The 26,019-nt window shown below is 44.9% G+C and overlaps 3 protein-coding genes across 5 annotated transcripts in view; 1 reads left to right on the top strand and 2 right to left on the bottom strand.

The window, feature by feature from the left end:
- Positions 1-1,033: 1,033 nt before the first annotated feature.
- Positions 1,034-9,439, bottom strand: ldhd (lactate dehydrogenase D). Of its 3 annotated transcripts, none has more exons than XR_013968730.1 (12): positions 9,296-9,439; positions 8,301-8,413; positions 6,819-6,960; positions 6,136-6,277; positions 5,369-5,528; positions 4,455-4,654; positions 4,150-4,278; positions 3,854-3,981; positions 3,674-3,764; positions 3,200-3,225; positions 2,993-3,104; positions 1,876-1,912 (listed from the first exon to the last, which is right to left on the bottom strand). XR_013968730.1 is itself a non-coding variant. In XM_080842961.1 (11 exons), exons 1-11 carry the CDS (start codon positions 9,386-9,388, stop codon positions 1,747-1,749), a joined length of 1,476 nt encoding a protein of 491 aa, XP_080699087.1. In that variant the 5' UTR covers positions 9,389-9,439; the 3' UTR covers positions 1,034-1,746. The 3 variants fall into 3 exon arrangements, 1 of the variants encoding a protein (XP_080699087.1); XR_013968731.1 differs by lacking the exon at positions 1,876-1,912 and adding an exon at positions 2,622-2,656; XM_080842961.1 differs by lacking the exon at positions 3,200-3,225 and having other exon boundaries at positions 1,034-1,912.
- A 2,881-nt stretch (positions 9,440-12,320) lies between these two features.
- On the top strand, positions 12,321-20,888 carry snrkb (SNF related kinase b). The gene is made up of 6 exons (XM_080841994.1): positions 12,321-12,539; positions 15,647-16,337; positions 18,588-18,729; positions 18,925-19,143; positions 19,430-19,531; positions 19,752-20,888. Exons 2-6 carry the CDS (start codon positions 15,734-15,736, stop codon positions 20,770-20,772), a joined length of 2,088 nt encoding a protein of 695 aa, XP_080698120.1. The 5' UTR covers positions 12,321-12,539; positions 15,647-15,733; the 3' UTR covers positions 20,773-20,888.
- A 2,362-nt stretch (positions 20,889-23,250) lies between these two features.
- Positions 23,251-26,019, bottom strand: part of ano10b (anoctamin 10b) — an 8,667-nt gene continuing 5,898 nt past the window's right edge. Inside the window, exons 12-13 of the mRNA XM_080841889.1 lie at positions 25,676-25,792; positions 23,251-25,115 (exon numbers count right to left, since the gene is read on the bottom strand). Coding sequence (XP_080698015.1) covers positions 25,107-25,115; positions 25,676-25,792 — 126 coding nt within the window. The 3' untranslated portion in view covers positions 23,251-25,106. The remainder of the gene's footprint in view (positions 25,116-25,675; positions 25,793-26,019) is intronic.

The following is a 26,019-nucleotide window of genomic DNA, read 5'->3' as shown; positions in this document are numbered from 1 at the left end:
ATGCAACAAAGGTGAAGAGACACTGCAACCCTGTTTACTAAGACTGAACTAATGGAATAAGTGCTTAATGGGGAATAAACCCATCTTGAGCCAGTTTTCACATTTGGGATATCTATTTTGGTCACGGGCAGCTGGACACCAGGGACATGGAGGGGAACTTCACAGGGCTTGTGCTCCCACACATTCCTAGTCTTAGCCTTCGTCTTAGACCAACGGGCACCAAAACTTGTACATTCTGCTCATGGTGACTGAGACAATAGTTTTGGTGAAATGCTTCTGAGGCAAATCTCTTGGCATTGGACTTTTCTTAGAGATCCTAGTTTTTCTTTTAACCTTATTACACCATCACCTCAGGCAGTACATAACCACAGACAGTCCAGTTCAGGGAGTCAGGCCCGAAGCTAATCTAAAGCAGTGCCGACTGTGTAGCCATTTCAATCAGGTCTTTTGTCCAGTAGTAATCACAGAACTAAACAGAGGTCTGTTTGTGAGTCCCAGAGATCCCCCTACATACAGGAGCAAGGGGTCAGGATAGAGAACAAAATCCTAGATAGACAAACTTTTAGTGCATTTATTTAAATCAAATGCATCTCAGAAAACTACTCTACTTACTCAGACGGACCTGGCCTGCATCTGGCATTGATCCATTGGGTCAGGGCCCGATCGGCTCTAGTGTCAGCTGCGGGCCAGGAAAGAACCGGGCCGAGCACACCACACTAAACCTAGTATCATGTATCCTCTCTTGTCATTTATCATTTCATTTCAATGTCTTCTTGTGTGGGAAAAGTCAGTGTTGATGGATGAAGAGGGTTGTGTGAAGTAACGACATCACATCAGTGCCTCCTCACCAGTCGTGATGAAATACTTAAACACTTCACTTCACCTGTGTTCAGTGAAACCAATGTCTAATGCAGGCTTCGTACATCCAGTATAGTAGAAGATTACAAACGCAAGCTATTGGCCTAGTGAATGAAAACAATAGGAGTTAAACTGAAAGTCTTTCATTTTTATTACTGCACAAAAATCCCTGGGATGAAACTTCCTATAAGGAGCATGGAAACAAGACTTGATCACATGACAAAAGTAAAACAGCCCCACCTAGAGGACAGAGTGCAGCTAGAACTCTAGCTAAATTCTAGAGCTAATTTTCTCATTTGATCAATCGCTACTCGCATGAATACATACATTCCATATATGTTTACATACACACCAGGCAGAGTGAGGCTCCTCATGAACAAAAGTAACTTGGAAGAAAATGGATGAAAGTCCTTCACTGGCTGGATAAGAAAAGCAATTGGCTCTTCCCTATGAATGAACACATATGCATGCATATCCTGATTCACTAAGTTAAAGATATAAGCATTTTCACTTGATGCATCACCATTAAATTAATAATTTAACTTTGTGTGTTGTTTGTGTTTAACTTTGAGTGTGAGTCTCATGAGTATGCAATTTTACTCAAAGCAGAAAAAGAATAATAAGTGCTTAAGGGACAAGGGGAAGGGGAAAGGGACAATCAGCATTCTCCTTGATGCTCAACAAATAATGAGACAATCAGTCCTTCAAGAGGCCAGTCGAACAGCTCCTCCAAGAGCAGCTTCCAAACTCCCACACACCCCCTGGTGGTGAGAGGGGAGAACAACAGACTGGTATCTGCACAGTGATTAAGAGGGCCAAGGCAGCAGCAGCAGCAGCAGCAGTAGCAGCAGTAGCAGCAGCAGCAGTGGACATGGGTGGCGATGGTGTTTAGAGCACCTTTCCCGGGTTCATGAGGTTTTTGGGGTCCAGCGTGGCCTTGAGTCCTTGCATGACCTCGAGGGCCAGAGTGCCCACCTCCTCCCTCAGCAGAGCGCGCTTCCCCAGCCCGATGCCGTGCTCTCCTGTACAGGTGCCATCCACCGCCAGAGCCCGTCTACACACACACACACACCACACACACACACACACACACACACACACACACACACACACACACACACACACACACACACAGACAGACAGACACACATACACACACACACACACACACACACACACACACACACACACACACACACACACACACACACACACACACACACGCACACACACACACACACACATAAACACACACAGAGACACAGTAACTTACTTGCTCATTTGTGCAAACATATGCATCGGGAATTACTAACACAGGCACACACACGTCTTTCCAAGGAGTGGTTGAACTAGCCTGTGAGCTATGTCCCATCTGGGAAAGACACCATTAAGATCTTGGAATCAAATAGCACTAGGCAGGAAAAACATTTTGCTTCCTGCTTCATCTGGCCAAATCTAAAATAAGGCAGTGGCACTACTGCCCTGCTTTTTTATAAATAAGCTAGTGGAGGATTTAATTAAGAGATGAAACCCCAAATCTGATTTACTCAATGCAACCTCATTTCCAAACTGCCGGAGGGCAGGGTGGATGACTTTGCTGGAAATAACACTGTCAGCTGCTCTGTTCACAATGTACTGATCTCAGTTGGTTAACATTCAACTCATCAAATGACAATATGTGTAACAAAATTCCGGAAGGAATTACATATTTGATTTGGACTTGGACTACACTTTATGTTCCCCTGTTAACTGACACAGCTGTGGTGATTTTCCGTGCTTTTGTAGTCTTTTTATATCTCTGTTCCCCACACACACACACACACACACACACACACACACACACACACACACACACACACACACACACACACACACACACACACACACACACACACACACACACACACACACACACACACACATATTTGCCAAACTGTGAGATTGAATGTGTATCTGCTAGATTCATCTGACTAAGCAGGAACATTTCTGGCTAGCCCCGAGCGTGGTGCACGCAGGTTGTGTAACTGGATGTTTGGGTTGGTTGTGTGCAGGCCATCTTACCCTCTCTTGGTGAGTGTATGTAATGTGTGCGTACCAGGCTGAGTTGAGGGAGGGAAGGTGTATGCAGGCCTACCTGGCCAATCTCTCTGTGAACTGGTGAACCCGGAGCACCTCGTCTGGGTCGTTTGGGTCCAGCACCATCAGACAGTGGAAGTTTCCATCCCCCACGTGTCCTGCTATGGGGCCTGTAGAGCACAGCAGGATCTCTGGATTAGTCCAACCAACCCCCTTCACCGCTTGCCAAAGCGCTGGTGAGTTCATTACTGTTGACAGAACTTACCAGCATCATTGAAGAGCATACCCGACCTGGTAGAAAGATTGCCTTAGTTCTTATTTCTATATGGCTCATATTTTAAAATTCACCACAATACATCTCTTGAACAGTACTTAATACAATCATCAGGAAATGATTGAAAAAGGCTATAAGTTGTAATGCTCCTCATTCGTAAAACTATACTCCATCAGCTTAGACATGCAGAAAAGGCATGACAGACATGGCGTTGTGTGTATTCTGTGGGGATATTATTTTGTTTTTAATGATTTTACTTACTGTTAGCTCAATGCTCCGTGATGTGTTTCCAATAGTATATATTTATTTTAGTTTAATATTTGGCAGAACAAACACATAATGCAAATGAGGTTCTGGTCTCTAGAGAATCCTCTGCATCAATAAATAAAACGCTCACAGTGCTAGCTTCTCCTGTGACATCTAACAGATGAAGAGGAAGAGGAGGAGGAAGAGGATGAAGCATACCTGTGAGCCCATTTCGGATCAGGTCTTCCTTTGTCTCCACCACAACATCTGGCAAACGAGAGAGAGGAACACACACATCTGTGGCATAGGCCTGCAGAGTCAAACACAGACATGGGGATGTCAGCTTTGACTGGCTACAGGCTAGTGATGATGGATGGTAGCTGGTCTGGCACCACTCACCTTGCAGCCGGGTCGCAGTGCCAGTGCGGCGTACCAGGCGTCATGTCTGGCCTTCCACAGGTGGGCCCGCTTCGCCTCATCATCCGCCCACGAGAAGTCTGAGCCCCCACTCCCCTTCGCTAGCTCCTCTGGGAGAGACACACACATGTCATACTAAATATATGACCACCTGCACACATACTGTACGTACTGCACTGCTACAAACACACACATGGCAACAAATTTCACACAGACACACACAAACACACACACAGACACACACAAACACACACAGACACAGACACAGACACACACACCTGTGATAGAGACCTGCTCGTTCAAACTCTTGCTGCTGCCGTGGAACTCCAGGAAGAGGGTGGAAGCCACTGGGTAGGCCAATGAGCTGAAGCGGTTACACGCGTCAATCATCACATCATCCAGGAATTCTGCAGCGACACGTTAAGGGGCGTCATTAACACAGAAGAGACATTACTGCTAAATCCAGGAATAAAATGACCTGTGAATATGCCAAACTCAGTCCACCTCAGAAAATGCCTCCTAACAACTCCCAAGTTCCCCAGATCTCTCCTTGTCTCCCTGTTTCTCCCTGCTAGTGTCTCACCGATGCGTGCGATGGGTACCCCCGCCTGGAGGACTTGCACTGTGGTATCCACGGCTGCCTGGACGGAGGGGAAGGAGCAGACAGCAGAGACCACCCCCTCAGGCATGCCATACAGGCGCAGCGTGGCTTTGGTCAGCACCCCCAGTGTTCCCTCCGAGCCCACAAACAGGTTGGTCAGGTTGTACCCCGCAGACGTCTTCCTGAGGAGGGAGGAATACACACTTTGCTTGCAACCTCATCCAAATCCACTCACAGCTCCTTTTTACTGCAACATGTGTTCTTAGATTGTGAGAAAGATATATCTTTGTTACAATGGACCTATATACCTTGTTATGTATAACACATTTTCAAAACCAAAATGTTTTATTATGTAATGCTGCATGCAACATGTTTTAAACATATAAGAGTAAAATGTATTACAAAAAAAAAAAATTTAAGGGAGGGTCCTTTGTGCTTTGTGACAAATGTATGTGTCTGGTGGAGGGTGCTACCTATGTGATGACAAAGTACTATGTGTGGTAGCATCACCTGTGCGATTTCACCATGCTTTTTCTGCTTTGTTAAGATTATCTGTGTTGTCATGTTGTGTAGATTACATGTGTTACTGACATGTCTGCAGTAGGGAAAGTTTGTTCTATGAAGTTACCTGTGTGAAGGTCACAGGTGTGACTGTTAGAGGGCATATGTCATATCAGATGTGACTACTTTTAGTCTTTCAGTGTTCCATCACGTAAGTACAATGTATCATTTCAGTTTATGATGAGACATCTGATCGGATTTTGTGCTTTTATGGTCCCTTGATATTTGACTGTTGTGATAGCCAGCAGGTCAGGTCTGTCTTGCAAAAGAGATGTTTCTATCTCAACTTGTTTTACCTTGTAAAGCAAAGCGTTGACAGACAGGAGTGTACCTACCTGGCACGACGGCCTTTCCCCGCTGTGTGGATGATGGTGCCATCAGCCAGAACCACCTCTAGGTTGAGAACATTCTCACGCATGGTTCCGTAACGGACGGCGTTGGTGCCTGATGCACTGGTGGCTGCCATGCCACATAACGAGGCATCTGCTCCAGGGTCTGTGGCCACAAGCACATTGAACATCATCAGTTTTGCTTCTATAGACAATTTCCAATGCCAATCACCAAATGATCTCCACCTCTGCCTGTCTATCTGGACTGTAAGCATGGATTAAAAACTAAAACCAAGTATTTCTCTACCAGACTGGGGTCTCAATCATGCTATGATATAATATTTTAAAGCAAGTGATGCAAACAATTCAGTATCCAAACTGCAAACGGTACGCCCAAACTTAAAACAGAAATTGTTGATAATATCAATTAATAAATATGAATTTGAATGCTGCATTCTGAAGGCACAGATGCAGTGAATTTGCTTACTAGTAAAGTCAATACAACCAAACCGGTTAAGGTGATCTTCAGGTCTTAGGGCTCCTTTCAGTGACCTACAGGCGATAGTGAGTGATCTTCAAATGGTAATATAATGAATTATAATCAATCATGCAGTGTTCCTCAGGCCACATTTAGGTCTTGCCCCACACACACACACACACACACACACACACACACACACACACACACACACACACACACACACACACACACACACACACACACACACACACACACACACACACACACACGAGTGAAGCGCTAGTGTTCTTACCCACAGGGAACCAAAGGCCCGTTTGTCTTAGATAAGAGTTTAGGGCTTTGCGGGTCACACCTGGCTCCACCGCCACGTCAAAGTCCTCCTCATGCAGGTCCAACACCTGGTCCATCATCCTCAGGCTGAAACACACACCACCCTGCAGGAAACACATGTCAGTGGCAACCACTAACTCACACAATCAATTACAATTGCGTCTGTAATTTACACTCAGTTTAGTCGAAATCGATGCTGAGAGTAACCTGCATTTCAGAGCAAAAGTGTGAACTAACTCGGGGGTCATCCTATTCACCCACTCACTTTAATACCCAAACTGATGGCGGCACATCACTGTGTTTACTTTTGGCCAAGATGTCAGTTAGAGTGGGGAATTTCAAGTCGGATGTATCCACTTGTTCTGACCAGCTTTGGAATGCAGCAGCAGGCCTTCTCCTTTGTATTTCAAACCTATACCCCAAACCCCACTTCCTGACCCCCCGAGTGGTACCCGCTCACCTTCACCCAAACCCCACTTCCTGACCCCCCGAGTGGTACCCGCTCACCTTCACCCAAACCCCACTTCCTGTCCCCCGAGTGGTGCCCGCTCACCTTCACCCAAACCCCACTTCCTGTCCCCCGAGTGGTGCCCGCTCACCTTCACCCAAACCCCACTTCCTGTCCCCCGAGTGGTGCCCGCTCACCTTCATGGCTCCTACTCCTCCCTCCAGTCCGGTGCCTGTGCCATAGGGGATGATGGGAAGGCGGTGGTGGTGGCAGATTTTAGCCAGAGCACTGACCTCCTCCACGCTTCGAGGAAACACCACCACATCAGGGGGCTGGCATCTGCAACACCAACACACATTGAGCGCACATGAACAAACACGCAAATGCACACGAATAGAAAAGTCAAACACACATTTCTCCGTTTTTCTCACATTTATCAAATCATAATTTCTTGAAAAGAATTCGTACTAAAAGCACCACACCATGGATTACCTGCAAAAGCCCATAACTCGCTAAAAATGCCTAATAGAGAGGTAAAAACACACCTGAATGGCTGAGGTGCTGATTGACTGGAGAGAAACTAAAAATGTACTTAAAATGGTATTGTTTGTCCCACACTCGAACTTCGATGCACTTTTTTTTTTACATTTCCGACAATCTTGCACGCCATGTACATTCTTTGAAAACCAAGTAATTTTACCATAATATCAGTTTATAATATCAGATAATCAGACATTTTACCTTTATTCAGAAAATAACTTTGCCATTCGATCAAGTACGAAGTAAAATAGATAGAAAAGTAATCAGCATTCTTTTGGGTTCGCCAAACCCTTACCTAATGCTGTTCCCATGCAGAAGATTTATACTGATCCTAAATTACCACGTGCAGCTCGCCATTTAACATGCTGCCTCTTACAAAATTGTCATAAATGAGAGCCCTTTCGATGACTTTGAGGAAGGTGTTCTGTAAAGCCTAATGGTGAAAATATGACTGAACACATTGTTGTCTGATATACAGTATGTCACCTTGTTATAGGATATTCCCTCATGCTGGCCTGGCACATCCACTCTGGATTCGTTGCTGATAACTTTTTACACTCTTTTTTACCTTTGAACAAACTGAATCACTTCTTATCAATCACATGTAACGATCAAGGTTTGAATGATTTAGCAAACATTCAAAAACTACCATGTCGTTGTAACTACCTAGATGTTTTGGATGGTAAGACTAAACGGCAGACAATTGTACATTCCCTTTTGCCTGAATGTGCAAAAGCATTTGTAAAATGTGCAGAAGAATGAGAAATTGCTGTTATGATGTGCATGAAGTGACGATGACAAGGAGGTTGGAGAATTTTAGATCTGGTCTGAAAAATATAGAGGGGGTTAATATCTCCTGGGGCACTGACTAGTCCTACACATTTGGTCCCTGCACCTTCTCACCACACACACACACGCACACACGCACGCACGCACGCACGCACGCACACACACACAAACACACAAAGTTGCACACACACAGACAAAGACGCACACACACAGACAAAGACGCACAAAAACATAAACACAAACACAGAGCCTTTGATTCACACACAGAGGTGCACGCACGTGTGCTGCACACACACACACACACACACACACACACACACACACACACACACACACAAAGGAATACTCACTTGTGCACAGATTCATCTCTGCCATGCTGCTCCCGTACTGCCTGACCCAATGAAACCCCTTCGTCGCCGACTACTGAGCGGAATGCAAAGACAACCTGTTTAAGAGCGCTGCTCTGTTGGATCACAAGCACAAACAACACATTCGGTTATGATAACACACCACAATAACAAACACATTACCTCCAACACTACACCTGTCACAATATCACATCACAGCATTTCAAATTCAAGTGCTTTATTTGTTACATACAGGAACATGTAGAGAAATGTAAAAGGGTATACGCTCCACACTGTGCAAAAAAAAATAATAATGAAAGAGTGCTAAAATTGAATTATGTAACAAAACCAAACTACATCACAATAACACCTTATAAGCCTCCCAATATCATAATAACATCACATCACATTAACAGGTTGATGATGATGTGTGCATCCATGACAACCAACTGGAGGAGCATGATCGATTGATGGCAATAGCCGGGTTTCCTTTCAACTCATTCCCATATTATAATCGCTTTTAAGGAAATGTGCGCGTTTCCATCAGCTGTGTTATGCGAATAAAAAAATGACACTCTCCTTGCGAACAGCTGTGGTTTCAAAATTGAGACTGTCAGGGAACCTTAAACGGAAACACGTAGGCTACTAAATCTATTTTTTTATTCGACTAAGGATTTTATGCGATTCGCATTACAAAGTTGGATTAAAGCCAAGGTAATGAGTTTCCAAACAATAGCCCTAGGTAAAAGTCGGTCCACCTGAACATTCACTAAAGTTCACGTGTATTGCAGAAACAGATCAAATGCCAGTGCGTCAGAAGAACCTATCAAGACCGAGTTCATCATCATTCATCATGTCTGGCCAAACAAATGTCATGTTTATCCTTGCATTGATATTGACAGTTGACTACAGCCTACTGAAAAATTACGCTGGTGTAACAGTGCTGGCGGCGGAGGAAGTTTTACCTAGCGTTAGCTTAATGTTATTTCGCGACTTACTCTAATGGCATACGGTCTCTTGAGAACGCTGAACTGCAGACATTTTGAAAGTGCGGGGTACAGACGTTTGGACTGTCTCAAAGTCAAGGTCATAATTTCGCTGTTCTCCTTCTTTATGCATTAACTCATGACATCTCCACTTGTTAAGCGACTCAATATACTTCCGGATCACGTAAGTTTTTTGATGACGTTATACGTTGAGCACCACGCTTCGTTGTTGTTTTCATCAGGACATCATAAATGCAGACCCAAAGGGATTATTTTAACCAGACACGTTGATTATCCTCATTGTGGTCACTGTACAACAGACAAGTAGAAATGGACTAGAAAACTAATCTGTAGGCACTTCGTCTACGGGCCTATCTCTACAAATGAACATAAAAACCAAGAAAGCAAAAATGACTTTTGTCAACCGAATAGTAACAGTTTTGATTGATTGTAGGCTACACTTGAGTTTGAAACGATCTTCTATGCTTCTGTATCTGATCTAGTCTTTTGGATGCAACCAATGAGGAGCTCACATCTTTATCAAGATGAAATCTGATTACATTTTTAAATAAATGGATCAGTATGTATTCTTTTGGCCCCTCTTTACTCATTTAATTAAAAAACAAGAACAATGCCATGCAAGCATAATACATTTAATTCATAGGCTATTAAAAGGTATTAAAACAATGCCAATAATATTATACATTTTAAAAGGTCTGCAGTAAATATTAAGATATTTAGGTTGTAGTCATTGTGGTACAAACGTCTTTGTGAAGTTTGCTGCGTGTCTGTTTGAACACTAACCTTTTAAACATTTTTATATTTAGAGACCAATTGAAATTACCAATAAACCTATCACCTAAAATAAACAATCATGTTATGGTGGGCAACAGCTTCTTCATGACCCTGTGGGTTGAATGTTTACTCTACCAGAGGATAATTAATCTGAACAGGCCTGTCCTTTCTTGGCCTGTAATCCCTGAGACAAAAGTAGTTGCAGTGTTTCAACATGTCCACTAGATGTAGGTAGTAATATTTCTGTAATAACACTTTTCCCAAGGAAGGAGCCTTAACTGTAAAGTCAATGGTGTAATACCCTGCCTACTACCTCACACCTCAATGTCAGCTGTACAATCAAACTAAAGAAACTCCTCTTGAAGTTCCCAAATCCTGCTATGACCTGCTATGTGTATTTGCTATGTGTATTTCAGTCCTGCTTTGTGTATCTGTATATTACCTGCTATGTGTGTGTATATAATCAATGTATCAATGTGTGTCTCTGAGTGAGATTCACATACATGTACACACACATTTAGTCTCACTCACAGATGGATGACAGTAGTGATGTGCGTCAGAGTTGAGCGAATGCTGGAACTGAAAAATTAGGACCCTCAGTGGGGACAGAGATTTATCCCCTAAAAATTGCCCTTTGAGGATGGGGGCCAATTTACAGGGGGACAGTGCATAGTACCATTGCTTAGGGCAAAATACTGGTGCTGTATACCCATGCCGGATCTGTGTGTGTACGTGTATGTTGTATGAGTGTGGCGTGATGTTTATGTGTGTTGTATGCAATTTGCGTACAATGTGCGCACAGGGGAGGGCCAGGAGCGGAAGTAGTTCCCATGGTTACCAGTACATTCACTGTGGAGTGCGTCACTGGTTCCCGTGGGGATAGTCCGCTGTGGAGAGTCATAGACTACACTACTAGAACTACTAAGTTCAATACATGTAGGCCTACACAGTCAGGACCAGGAGAGTGAGCACACACACACTCCAACATTCCTACCTCTAAACAACAAACTCCGTGAGAACCTCTGAGACACCTGAGTGATGTAGTATGTCATAATATATTTTCCCTTAAAACTGTCCATTACTTTCCTTACTCACACATTCTGGTTCTGATCTGGGAGAAGAACGTTTGCTTGTAATACTATGATTGATGGCTTTGAAGGGGAATGCAAGAAATGTTTCCAGTGCTTCAAGACTGAAGACTTTCACTCCTTTGTTATTTGGTGTTCCACATTTAAGGTATGGAATGTTCGCAGCAGTTTTGGTTCAAAGTTTGGTTTAAGAACCCCTCCTCTTCCACTGTCACCCTGGACACCGACAGGCCACAACGCTATTTATGGCCCCAACACCATAATTTCGCAAAGCTTGCAGATGACACCACGGTGGTAGGTCTGATCAGAGGTGACGGCAAAACGGCCTACAGGTATTGTGTCTCGCACCTGGGCAGGATGACAAACATTTTCAGGGATGCCTCCGACACTAACCATGGGTTTTTTTCTCTCCTCCAATCCGGCAGGCGTTAGCCTCTGCTCTTGTGCCGGTAGGCTCAGGAAGAGCTTGTTTACTGTGAGGCTGTGACTCTGCCAAACTCCACACCACCACTGTAATAGCAACACTGCACTCATCACTGCACTGTTTACAGTACTTTAAAGAACAGACTGCACAGACTGAACCACCAACACTGTTCAAATAGTGTTACTGTACATATAACCAACTGCACTTATGTTGTTTATACTCTACATAGCCTACTTAACCAAATGTACATAATTATGTTGGTCATATTGTACATACAACCCTGCATTTGCACTCTATTTACTAACTCTGTCCACTTATCCACAGTTAAAGCATTTTCCTGCACTTATCTGTAAATAATATATTTTTGCACTTTTGATTAGATGCTAACTTAATTTCATTCGCGGTGTAGGCCTACTCGTTCTCTGCACGATGACAATACATTTGAATGTAATCTAACCTACTAAACCCTGTAATAAAAACACTTGGCCAACTCTGTCGGTATGTAAAGAATGTCTTCACTTATTGTTTGTGTGCCTCCGCCTGCCTAATTATAACTGCATCCTGGCCACAGTTGCATAACGGACTTCATGTCGACTTGAGAAGACGCGGTTGTTCCCCCCGCCCTCTCCCGGAGTGCGGGTGAGCTGGAATCCACTGACGTCAGTGGAGGAGCTCAGATGAACGCGAGAACATTGCGGACACGCGCTGCGAGCACACGAGCACAGCATCTCTGTCCCGTCCCAACGGACAGCTGCGAAAATTAAAGAACATTACACTCGTGTCCGGCCAAGACTCTATCCTGTGTGTCACAATTCAGGGCAGAGGACGAGGACCAGGGTGAAGACTGAAAGAGGTGATTTACAATATTTCGGAAACGAAAGAAAGGCAGAAATCGTAGTGTCCTGAAGGGCTCAGACCAGCGCAAGGACTCCGCATTATTTTACCGACGGTAAGTTAACCTCTTTTACTGTGACGCATAGCCTTGTTGTTGTTAGCATCGAATGTGTTATGAAATGGAGCAATACACACCAAGTTAGTCGCTCGTCTTTCGACATGATTTGTTTTCGAGTGTTTTACAGAAATGCGTAATTCACACCTGAGAACTCGATACTGCAAGTGAAAGTGACGCTTGTTTAGATGCCGCGAGGTTTGCCATTCGGCGCTTAGCAAAGCTTCAGATGGCCTGCATTTATACACATCAAGAGCGCGGATCAGCGTGCGAGTGCGCACTGTCCGGTGGCTTCTGGCAGTGACGCAGAAAGTTTACAGCGACGCTATGTTGGTATGAGACTGCATGCCGACGATTCTAAATCTACCATCACGACGCTCTCAACGAATAGCTTGTTCATATTAATATATTGGTTTGTATTTCAATGTGTGTGTTGGGAGTGGAGGTAGGAGGGAAATAAAGCTTCAGAGCATTCAGATGAGAACTGACAGCTTTGGTGATGCAGGTAACGAGCAGAGGGTTCCCACAGGCTGCTCATTAGTAGGGTGCAGCAGAACAAGCAAGCACTTTGTGTGTATGTGTGTGTGTGTGTGTTCGTGTGCCTGGGGGAGGGTGCTATTTTGTTGTGCATGCTTGTTTGAGTTAGAGAGAGGGAGCGAAAGAGAGAGAGCACTGATAGATAGATGTGTATGTGTAAACTAACATAATTTACCATCACCAAGAAGAAGTAGCCTATATCCAGGCTTTGATAGAGACAAGAACTTATGCTATACATATCTAACTGGCTTACCACCGTACATATGCCAAGACTCAACACAAAGACATTCTACATTGCCAGGAGCTTAGATAATACTTATGTGCTGCGGCTTTAAGGGCTAAGCATGGCTGGCAACAAAAAAGCCTGAGGGCCATGCCTGCAGCCATTGAGGCAAAGGTTGTCTGGATGGCAGTTGACCCTGGAACAGAACAGGCTCTGTGACAGTTGCTCTCTGGGTGAAGTGTCTATCTAAGTGGGTTTGTTGTGCCATATGTGATGGTACAGTTGGTCCTGGCGTTTGAAATAAGGTCACGTAAATGGGAGGTTGGGATTGTAAGTGCTGTAAATGAGATTTTGGTTGTGTGTGTTAGCTCTATAAGCTATTGAGCCTGTAACCCTAGAGCAGGGATGGTGCAGTAATGCTGTGTGTGTGTGTGTGTGTGTGTGTGTGTGTGTGTGTGTGTGTGTGTGTGAGAGAGTGTATACGTGCATTTTAGTGTGCATATACTTTATATACTGTAGATCAATGCTGTTAAACCACAAGTACACTTCCCCCCCCTCCTCTGTGCAGTCCTCTAACAGCTGAGTGACCTCAGCTTCATGAATACTACATGAATGGAGCTAAAGGAGATGAGATCATCTCAGTTCAGGAGCCCACCACCCCACTCCACCCGCTGCTTCTAGGCTATGTTCCCTACTCTGTCCTCTCCCTCTTTACCTCTTTTCTCTCTGTCAGTCTCTCCATCTGTGTCCTCTCTTCCTCTTTTTCTCTTTTCTCCCCCTCATTGTCTTTTTCTGTTTCAACCCCTCCCTCCCTGGAAGACACCGAATGAGTCATCTTCTCTCATCACACTCCTCGTGGGATGCATGTCACACAGCAAGGCTCACAATAATACAATATGTGTTGAGAAAGGTGTGTGTGTGTGTCTGTGTGACAGAGAGATAGAATTAGAACGCTCTGTTCTATGTAGAGGACTCACCACCATAGAGTTGCCATTCTGAAGTTACACTGTTGAAACAGTAAACATAAGTCTCCATGGAAAACTGTCACACTGCCCTTAAGCCCACATCCTGAATGTAGTTTATATCAACCAGTGTGTGTATGTGTTTGTGTGTGTTTCTATGTAAGTGTATGTGTATGTGTATATGTGTTATGCATAATGATTCTTGTGAGAGGCATATCAGTAGGAAACGTGTGTATGTGTGTGTGTTTGTGTGATTGTGTGTCCTTGTTCCAGTTTGAAATGTGAGCTAAGGGAACTAGAGGTAGAGGTTAGAAGTCAGGAAGGCCGTCTCATTTCCTGTACACTGGAACGCCCTCTTGTGTCTTCCTCTCTGCTATGCACTCCCCTCATCTCTGCTTTGTCCTTCATGCAATCACAATCAGTCTATTAGACATGTAATGTGCTGACAATAAGTCTGATAATAGTAAACTAATCACAGGAAACACCCACAAAAACAGAGAGAGAATTTCAGCACACATTATTTGATATTTATGCTCATTTAAATACTACATTAATTGCCAAAGTACATTATATACATTTTACTGAATACAATCTTGCATTGCTTTAAGGAAATACAAGTAGATACGTACAAATACAAGTTAGAATCACCTTTAACCCTTTATACACCACACATACACACACACACACACACACCACACACACACACACACACACACACACACACCACACACACCACACACACAGGCGCGCGGATAGCATTCTCACGTGTGCAGTCCTTCGTCGAGCTGTCGTTTAAGTCATTTGTGCCAAAAGTAGAGGATTACATCCTCTTCTCAAATTAGCTAGGGATGCTGTCAGAGATATTGCTTAGGCATTCCACCATAGTTTATATGAATGTAACTTTTGTCTGTGGTCTACCTGGCACAACAAGCCAGAAACAACCTTTTGTTCCCACAAGTATCTCAAAAACGTTTTCTCTTCCCTTCCAAAAAAAGAAGGGCATAGTGTTTTTTGAGATGGTTTTTGAAAGAATCCGGCATGTTGGTGATGGGTCACCAAAGTTATTGGAAAGTGAATAACAACTAATTTAGAACTGTATTCACTGAGGCGTATAAATGAAGCCTTACACTGTCGAGGCGGGTTCCAGTGAAGACCACAGAGAGGCAGGTTCCAGTGAAGACCACAGAGCAGCTCAGAATCCTTTGTAGAATCTTTTGGCTTCAGTACCTTCATGCCTAAACAGAGAATATGTCTCTTTTCCAGTCTCACACACTCCCAGTCTTTTAGTCAAACTCACAGACACAGACACACACACACACACACACACACACACACACACACATCTAATTACAATGTTATAACTGCTACCCTACTCTCTGTTACAGGACATGACATCACACTAGGGCTCTCCAGGTCACTTTCTTCTCCCTGGGAGAGCTGAAAGCTCCTTTCCCCCTCACTCAGAGTCGGTCATGGCTGCCCTTGGCGCTCGAGATGGTGGCGCTGGCATCGGAGGAATCTACGAGCTTCTGGGCCGGACCCTGGGCCGCGGTCACTTCGCCGTAGTGCACCTGGCACGTCATATCCGAACTGGACAGCGGGTGGCGCTCAAGGAGATAGATAAGCGTCGAGTGGAAGGGGCAGAGCCTGAGGGGGCGGGACGTCTGCTTCAAGAAGTGAGCTGCATGAAGCTGTTGCGCCACCCGGGCGTGGTGCGCCTCTACGAGGTCATTGACACACCGACCAAGCTGTACCTGGTGCTGGAGCTAGCCGAGGGAGGCGATCTATACGACCTCATCATGCGTCACGAGAATGGCGTGGCCGAGGCGAATGCCAGACCACTGTTCGCCCAGGTGGTGCGTGCCATCTCGTACTGCCATCGCATGCACGTGGTCCACCGTGACCTGAAGCCGGAGAACCTGCTGCTCTTTCCAAAGCAGGGGGCGCTAAAGCTCACTGACTTTGGGTTCAGCAAACGCTTCCACCCTGGAACCAAACTCACCACCAGCTGTGGATCGCTGGCATATTCTGCCCCAGAAGTGCTACTGGGAGAGGAGTACCATGCTCCCGCTGTGGGTGAGTTTGTGTTGTTTACGTACTTGTGATGTGAAGTGTGTGTGTGTGTGTGTTTGTGTATGTGTACAGTATATGAGAATGTGGATGTAGTGGAGAAATAAGAAATGAGTTGCCATTGCCTAGAAAGGTGTCGGATTTGGTAGGATTCCCCTACACCCCCCCTTCTCTCACACACACACTCTCACATACACACACACACACACACACACACACACTCTAATGCCCAGAGACACAGTAACACTCAGGCCTGTTCTCTGGTTGAGAGAACAGCACATCCTCTGTCTGCACCTCTCCTTCACACACGCGCATACGCCCTCACAAAAAGCTTCAGGCTTGTTCTTTGTCGTGTTCATGTGAACTACTGCCTGTGTCTGGAGCCAAAGGTGAAGATAGCATTCAGGATTGTTTGTCGACATACGTGTGTGTGTGTGTGTGTGTGTGTGTGTGTGTGTGTGTGTGTGTGTGTGTGTGTGTGTGTGTGTGTGTGTGTGTGTGTGTGTGTGTGTGTGTGTGTGTGTTTGGGAGAGGGACATAACGGGTAGAGGGGAGAGACTGTGTGTGGGTCTACATTATATAAAGTCTTGTGATAGAGTGCTACTGTTTCAGTGAGAGACTCTTTGCACTCAAAATGGTGACACACATCAGGAATAGTCACGAACTTCGGCTTAATATTAGACCGAAACTTCCATCAAAGCTTCTTTGTTTTATAAGTCCTTCACTTGCCTCAGGTTTTCAATACATATAAATGTCTACAAACGCAGAGATTCTATGACCACTGATGATTATAACAAAATGATATAATTATGTGGTATTATTATAACAAAAACTAAAAAATTGTTGGAACATTTGGATAAAGGAAGCTATTTGATGCGCTTGAATTGTGTTATCTGGTAGTAGGTCAGGTCTGTGGATGGATAATGGATACTATTCTACCCGCAGCTGTTGTGTACACAGTTAGCCTGTTGGTGAATCTAGGGAGCCCAAAATGCAGAGTTAAGCTCTCACACACGCATACATACACACTTGTGCACGCGCACACACACACACACACACACAAACACACACACACACTCTAAGCTGCAGCTGATGTCAATTTAAGTGTATTGAACACAAAATGCTAAGTCTCAAACTGTATGCAGTAGAGAAGAACACAACCGATCTTGATAATCTGTGGATTTACACTAAAGTCTGCAAAATGAAGAGCTGTAGAGCCACCAAGCACAGAAGGTAATCACATGCCGACCCAGTTCTAGCAAGTGACTGAGGATTAACTGAGAACTTGAGAAACTTAACTCCAAGACTCTCTGAAGAAATCTGCCATTTAAATAACCTGCATGAAAGGAAACTGGTTGAAGAGTTTACTGAGAATACAGATGAGCACCAGAGGTTGGCCCATATTCGAAATCTTAAGTACGTGATCAAATCATCCTATCTTGGGTTGAGATGGAGGTGATTGCGATCTACTGGAATCCCATCGGGTATTTTGACTCACTATCGCCCTCTAGTGACAGTATTTGCCCATGGTGTACTCAGCCAGAAATGCTTTGTGTGCAATCAGGGCTCTTATGGGAACATATTAAGCGAAATTCAGAATGTTTTTTTTTGTTTTGCTTTGTTTTTTTCAGGCATGTATTTTCTTGTTTATTTAAGTATTTGCTGTAAGTGTTGACTGACTACTGCGCATTCTGTATTAGGTGTGTAAATCAGTTGACACATACCTTGGATTGCAGTGTTGCCTTAAAATGGAGTAACGATACAACCATGTAACAGTGAACAAGTGTTAGAAGACAAGAAGCGAAACGCATGGGTCTACCAAGTGTGTCTCTAGCTACACTGCAGGGCTTAATCACCAAAATAGACACTTAGACGGAACTGAAGGGATGAACTGATATGAGGATGACACTAGTGGAATAATAGAGCCATTTATGTGAGAAGACCCCCGGCCCCCCAGCCCCCCGGCTCACCATGGCCATGTTTTGTTTCCCCATGCTTTGGAGCAAGGCATTTTGGGAAAACCACAGACATTTTGTCACACTGTGTTCTTTTTGTGTTCTCTGCTATACTTGTGATTGTACGTGCTGCTGTACTTGTTTCAACTTGTTTCTAATTATACTCCTGACCTCTTTGCTATGTTTGTTTGTGTGTGTGTGTGTGTGTGTGTGTGTGTGTGTGTGTGTGTGTGTCTGTGCGTGTGTGTGTGTGTGTGTGTGTGTGTGTGTGTGTGTGTGTGTGTGTGTTTTTTTTTTACAGATATCTGGTCTTTAGGTGTAATTCTCCACATGCTGGTGTGTGGGCAGAGTCCATTCCAGGAGGCCAATGACAGCGAGACCCTCACCAGGATCATGGACTGCAGCTACACTGTCCCCTCGCACATCTCCGCTGACTGCAGAGAGTGAGTGGCACAAACACACACACTGAGAAACAGTCACATGTACACACCCCCACACACACACACACACACACACCAGTTCCAAAATTCTGAAAATTATGGTTTGTTTATGTTAATTCAACCATGAATGTGACCAAAAGTAAATGCCACCCTTTCTTTTTGTCCCTTGGCCTCCTCCTCTCTCTCTTTCTCCCTCAGTCTGATCTCTCTCATGCTGCAGAGAGATGCTTGTAGCCGGGCGACCCTTGAAGAGATTGAGGGGCACCGCTGGCTGCAGGGCGTTGTTCTGCCTCCTCACAGCGCCATGGTAACGACCACAGCAGTGGCCCCGCTGATCCCGCACAGCCTCACGGCTTCAGAACACGAGCTGATCCTGCAGAGCATGAGACACATCGCCAGCATCACGGATATCACAGAGTAAGAACACACACACACACACACACACACATATATATATATACACACACACACACACACACAAACACACACACACACACACATACAGTACATATATACACGCACTCACACACGCACACACACACACACACACACACACACACACACACGTGAGAATAAGTGAAGACATTAAATCTATGTCATTTTTAGAATTAAAAACAATGACAACCATTAAAAACACATAATCTTATTCTCTTTTACTGTATTGTTCTCTCTCTCTCCTTCTTTCTCTCTGTCTCTGTCCCAGGGCTCTGGAAGCAGACAAATATGACCACGTCACAGCCACCTATTACCTCCTGGCAGAACGCATCCTGAGAGAGAGACAACAGGACACAGAGACACACACACGGTAAACAAAAGCACACACACAAGCATGCACACACACAGGCACACACACACAGAAAGCATAATCATGGCCCGCATACACATATACATACTGAGAACAAACACTATCAGTGTATATAACTGTTTGAGAACATGCTGTATACCAATTAATTGTATGCTATGTGTACATATCACGTGTGTGATCTATGTGTGTGTGTGTGTGTGTGTGTGTGTGTGTGTTTCAGGAGTGTGAGTGAGCCTCTGACTGTCATAATGCCAGATGACCCTGTGACCTCGCTCACTTCTTCCTGTCATCGCCATGGTGTATCCGAGACCGGCGATCTCTTGACCCCGAGGGTTACCTCATCGCAACATTGTCACAGTGACAACAGTGAGCTCAGCCAGTATGGCGCGGGACCACCTGCAGAACCCGCCATTCGTCCCGCCTCCCCCGATGCCCCTCAACCAATCAAGAACGTGCATGCCCTGCAGCAGATTTGTGAGGAAGAGGAAGAGAATGAAGATGAGAACGACACACAGCATGCAGACACCCAAGAGCTCCCGCAGACCCCCGCACGTCTGCTTTCTAACACTCCTGCACCCACCACGCACCAGCAACCTCCTCATGAAGGGCACACACTCCCACACACACACCAGCAGCCCAGTGGCACAACAACAGATAATGGAGGAGAGGATGTGGTGCAGCACACTGACACACACAGGGCTGATAACATGCCTGAAGCTGACAGTACAAACACACACAAAGATGATGATTCACTCACACCTGAATCTGGCAGAGATCTGGCTCCAATACAGCAGCAGGGAGAGGCGGGGCTTCAGCGTGAGGCGCCCGGGGATCAGAAGGCTCAGACTGAGAGTGGAGGTCTAGTGCTGCTGGAGAGGAACAATAACACGCCCCTTCCACACAAGCCCCTCCCCTCACCACGCCCGCCACTCAAGAACCACTGTGTGGAGGAGGGCCCGGACGCCGTGGAGATGGGCCGCACACCCGTGAGCCCAGAGGCTGAGAGGATGGAGGATGACGAGCTTCACGCTGACCGGTCTTCCAATCGGAAGCCCTGCGAGAGGCGGGAAAGTGGTAAGGAGGTGGGGCCTGAGCTGTGGGCGAAGGGGCGTGGCGTGAGGCTGCGTGAGCGCCTGCTGCAGTTCCCGCTGTGTGAGAAGGCCCTGTCACTCAACATCAACCCAGCCCCCAAAGAGAAGCTGCTGCCCTTCGCGCAGTACAACTGCTGCCACGTGCTGTGATACCCACACCCTAACTCTCCACAGCCTCTCCAGATCGATCCGTATCTGACTCAGATCTTGCCCTGATCTGACGTGTATTTGAGACCCTCTCTCCTTTACTCGCTACAGCTGCTGCCCCCCCCCCCCCCCCTCCCTAAAAATAAATCAAATAAAGCACCTCACTACTCTGAGCAGAGGCCCCACACTTCCTCAACTATTGTAGCAGGCTATTCTGTATATAAGGCCTGTCCCTCCACTGCTACCCATACTTACCTGCAGTGTCCTATCAGTGAGATGTCCCACTATGCGCTGCTATGTACATATTACAGCAATATATCTGAGATGAAATGACTTGTACATAGTTGCATTGTGTATGTTTATTTAAAACAAGTGCATAATCCTGTCTTGGCTCGAAGCATGCCAACGCCCAGCACTTGACGTAGGCTACAGTGTGAGTGTGCTGATCCAGTATGGTGCATTTGTTTAAGAGTGTGCTGATAGCCTACTACAAATGCAAGCTCAGAGTACGGCAGTGTGTGAGGAAGTGTGCTAATGCTGCTATTAGCTCAGAGTACGGCAGTGTGTGAGGAAGTGTGCTAATGTAGCTATAAGCTCAGAGTACTGCAGTGCGGGAAAAAGTGTGCTAATGTTGCTATTAGCTCAGAGTACTGCAGTGTGTGAGGAAGTGTGCTAATGCAGCTATAAGCTCAGAGTACCGCAGCGCGGGAGGAAGTGTGCTAATGTTGCTATTAGCTCAGAGTACTGCAGTGTGTGAGGAAGTGTGCTAATGCTGCTACTAGCTCAGAGTACTGCAGTGGGCGAGGAAGTGTGCTAATGCTGCTATTAGCTCAGAGTACTGCAGTGTGTGAGGAAGTGTGCTAATGCTGCTATTAGCTCAGAGTACAGCAGTGCGTGAGGAAGTGTGCTAATGCTGCTATTAGCTCAGTGCGGGAGGAAGTGTGCTAATGCAGCTATTAGCTCAGAGTAATGCAGTGTGTGAGGAAGTGTGCTAATGCTGCTATTAGCTCAGAGCAGTGTGGTGAAGAGGTGAGCTAAAGCGGAAGAGGAAGTGTTTCAGTGCTAAGGAAACTAGGAGCCGAGCATATAGATGTACCTGACTATAAGCAGTCCCACTGTGTCCAGACAGTGAGGTAAGCCTCTGATAAGGTGGGGGTGGGGCTTCACCTCAGTCTTCCAGTGTCCCATCTGCTACATTTTTTTTTTCTTACTGAAATGTATTAAGGCCTACCTAAATGTTAACCCTTATCAGAAGGTTACTATAGAAGACACAGAGAGTTTCGTCAACATGTAAGATGATTCCTAACTGTAAAAATGACAAGATTTGTGAATTATGAAGTCTTACAGAAAACAAATACTGTAATAATGTATATACTTTATTATTACCATGTGTTACTGGTATTTTTATACAGTGCTGTATGCTGTAGCTATCATTCACCCATATAGAGGACCAGTCAATACACCCAGCTGTGTATTGTTAATAGAGGTGCTGTCCAATGGGAAAGACTGACGGGTGCTCTGACTTAAGCTCTAGAACATTGTTGGTTCTAATGGTTCTGTGGACTCAGAACATTGTTGGTTCTAAAGGTTCTGTGGACTCAGTGTTGGTACTTCCACATCGATGGCCACCAGGATGACATACTCTTAATGTGGTGAATTCTTACCAGAGAAGGATGAGCTATTGACCAGGTATTGGTATGAGGTATTGACCAGCCGATTTCTGTGTGTGTCTGTTTGAGTGTGTGTGAGTGAGAGAGAGGATTAGTGAGCTAGAGTGTATACATGTGTGAGAGAGGAAGACAGGCCCTAGCACTGACTGGCGGCTACAGTGGCATCACCCAGTTGAGCACTAATCAGTGTTTATATGAACATAACCTCACATGAGTCATCAGTGTGACTCAACTGAGCTTCGTCCACCAACAACAGGCGGACGAGAAGCTCATAGGCACCGGCATTTTCCCTCTTCACAATGCAACACCACAACATAAACCTCCAGTGTTTTCCGGTTAGGGCTCGTGTAAGCTATCTCTCTGTGTTTAGTTTAGGGTTAGGTTTTAATGTGAGATCCCAGTCACCAGTCGGCACTGCTGCCCTCCACAGAACCCACGATACACTACTGTATATGCTCCGTGGGTGTGTCTTTGTGTGTGTGTGTGTGTGTTCCCCTTTTCCTGTTCGCACTCGTTGATGTCGTGTCAGACTCCGAGTCCTCTGTCCTGCAGCTGCTCCTTTTGACACCCATCAAAAGCACACCTCTGTCTCAGAGACCATTTATTTTTATATTTGCCTATTAAAAGATGAACAACAACAGACACGGGTGTAGGAGTGTTTATTTGACAATCGTTTGTGACAATGCTTTTAGGCACACATTGAAGCTTTGCTATGCTCGTGACTGTGTGTGTGTGTGTGTTTATGTTTATGTAACCCACAGTTTTATTGGTGTGTCTGCTAGATGCATGTGATGGCTACTAGTAGAGCAGTTTTGATGGATATAAGTGTGACACACGCACACCTCCAAGGAGGTCAGGGAGAACAAGCAAAATAACAAACAAAAAAGACAAAGCTGAACATTACCAATGTTATGGGGGCAGTGCTGTCACAATGAATCTGTAGACAAACCATTTCTGCCCGACAAAGAGACTTGACTAAATTCTATTGAATTGGCCTCTTAAGAGGAAAAGGTATTTCAGCCACAACTTTACTGTTGGATGGCTACAACATTATATTATGTGCCAGAATAAAATAACATACCACATAAAAAAAAAACATGGGTAGACATCTCAAGTCCTGCTATATTTTAATTTCACCATACCTGAATGTCATTCCTAACTGGTTGCTGGTTTCTACTCGAAAGTGTGAAATGTCCCACTCTAAACTGTCACTTTTCACAAACTTTTCAGGGTCAAAGGCGCAAGCTAAAGATCTATTGCACACAACATTTCTCAGAATACCTGAATGGTTGGATAACGCTGACGTTAAGGTGTTCCAGGATATGTGATGGTTTTGAATTTTAAAAGGACATTTATTTGGAAACACTTCAAGTAAGCACAGTGGAGTTCAATAAATTTGGATGAAAAGTGGGTTTGCATTTTTAAACAACACCCACGCCAATCCTACATTCCGAAAATTCCTTTTGTTATGTCCTGCCTCCAGGATTGTCTTGTGTGTATCAAAGCAAGATACACTGTGACCTGATTAGGCAGCATCCGCAGTTACCTCTACTTTCTTATCTTTATCCTGAGGGTCTCTGAAATGTTGCAACAGTAATGTTAAAACTTCATAAAAATCAGAATTAGGCAGATTCAAAAAATACTTCTTGGCATTTAAGAATATTTGGTTTCTTTTCATGCGGTTGATTTGTATACATCTACATTTGCTCTTATGTATAAAGCGCTGTGTGGAAGGCAGCTCCTGTTTCACCCCTGAGAACAGCGCCAGAGAAGGAAGTATATCAGGCTGCAAGCTAACACTTTGAAGGTGCAGACTGGGACCATCTGAGTGAAGCTGTTCTAACTTCAGAGAAGATCACGGTGAAAGCTAGCACACATGATAAAGTGATTAAATAGCTTTAGATACTTAATGCTTCGTTAACACTAAACCTTAAGGAGGCTGAGCACTCCTGCAGACTGCTTCCAGATGTCTTTGTTGGCTGCATGACACTACTCAAGCAGGCTGAGGCCATTGTTGGGCTGAACATGAGCACAAGCTCAATAGAGATCAATACTCTACACACTAGCTTCTTAGACCCAGAGTCAGAACAGGAGAGCTAAAGATGCAATCCACTCTGAAATTCAATCAAAGCTCCACCATAAACTGAAAATGTTAAGGCAGTTCTCCTACTGCCTGGCTGTAGTTTTATGACCATAGTTTGAAGCCTTGATGCATCTCTGCTCTTACAGTATTAAGATGCAACTACTCTCCTCTCATACACTCTGTGCCCTCAGACCAATTCTCTTGGGCACAGCGGTAAGAAAGCCAGACTTTGCATATATTGCAGACACCACACCAAGGCTGCAAGGGTAAAACAAAACTCTAAAACAAGCGGCCAGGCACACAATCCACAAACATATTTAAGGCCATAGTGAGGTGCAGCTATCTAGCTTCATTATACTTTGAATACTTTCAATAGCAGTGAATAAATATGTGATATAGTGCAGTGATAAGACTTTGTTGATTTCCATGTATTACTATCTCCCCTTCCCTTCCCTTTTCTTCTCTGTTCCTCTCACTTATCTCCTCCGTCTTTCTTCTGAGTCTTTATGACAGGTGATGTTATGGGTGCTCCCCCTGTTGGAAATGCAGCAGATGGCAGTTCCGGTTTTCTCTTCTTTTGGATCTCAGAGCTTCTGCAGATCAGAGAGAAAAAAAATTACGTTTGGTGGGACCGGAGGTGCCAACGCTGAGCCCACGCTGAGCCCACGCTGAGCCGTGCCTTATTGGCCCCACGTCGACTGAGCAGGGGAGGCAACCATTCTTTGTCACACTTTATTTGGATGGTCCCCTATAAACTATCTAATGATGCTCACATTAAAAATAAACTATGTGTTTAAAATCTGTTCACTGCAAATTATGGTTATGGTTAGGGGTAGGGGTTGGGTTTGGTTAAGGTGAACAATTAGAAAGACTGAACTTGAATTTCAACAAACCATCTGTAAAGTCTCTGTAGGCAGACTATCAAAATACTATCCCTAATGCTACAGAATGAAAATAACATAACTATTGGTACAGATTCTAAATCCATAGTATAGTAAAGTATAGTTTCAACTGTAGCTGCAGTCGGTGACCCCACCAGATGAACAGATAGGACACAGCAGATTCAGGGGAAGGCTGCCCCCTGCAGAAGAACAGGAGAACAGGAGCAGCAGGAGCAGTATGGAGGGGTGTGGGATAGGTGTGGCTTTCTAACCTGTTGGCCCAGGGCTCGCATGGAGTGGAACTCAGCCTTTTCTCTCTGGATCCTCACCCAGTCTGGCTCGTCCGGAATGAGGAAGGCTACTACCAATTTCACCAGTATGAGAATGTGCTGCAATACACACAAACACACACCCACAGACACAGACACACAGACACACAGACACACACACACACACACACACACACACACACACACACACACACACACACACACAAACACACACACACACACACACACACACACACACACACACACACACACACTCACACACACACACACACACACACACACATATACAAACACAAAAGCATGACAATTATTTCACACGTGATTTA

Source organism: Sprattus sprattus (assembly GCF_963457725.1).
Source record: "Sprattus sprattus genome assembly, chromosome: 7".
Lineage (NCBI taxonomy): Eukaryota > Metazoa > Chordata > Actinopteri > Clupeiformes > Clupeidae > Sprattus > Sprattus sprattus.
Note: the sequence above shows the minus strand (reverse complement) of the source record. Positions and strands in the feature narration are given on the sequence as shown.

Excerpts from the sequence above, each read along its gene's own strand:
- snrkb (XM_080841994.1), top strand. The coding sequence starts at position 15,734 with ATGGCTGCCCTTGGCGCTCGAGATGGTGGCGCTGGCATCGGAGGAATC. Across the intron at positions 18,730-18,924 it reads ATCTCCGCTGACTGCAGAGA|TCTGATCTCTCTCATGCTGC; the intron begins GTGAGTGGCACA and ends TTTCTCCCTCAG. Across the intron at positions 19,144-19,429 it reads AGCATCACGGATATCACAGA|GGCTCTGGAAGCAGACAAAT; the intron begins GTAAGAACACAC and ends TCTCTGTCCCAG.
- ldhd (XM_080842961.1), bottom strand. The coding sequence starts at position 9,388 with ATGACCTTGACTTTGAGACAGTCCAAACGTCTGTACCCCGCACTTTCA. Across the intron at positions 6,278-6,818 it reads GAGGAGTAGGAGCCATGAAG|GGTGGTGTGTGTTTCAGCCT; the intron begins GTGAGCGGGCAC and ends TGTTTCCTGCAG. Across the intron at positions 4,655-5,368 it reads GGGAAAGGCCGTCGTGCCAG|GAAGACGTCTGCGGGGTACA; the intron begins GTAGGTACACTC and ends CTCCCTCCTCAG.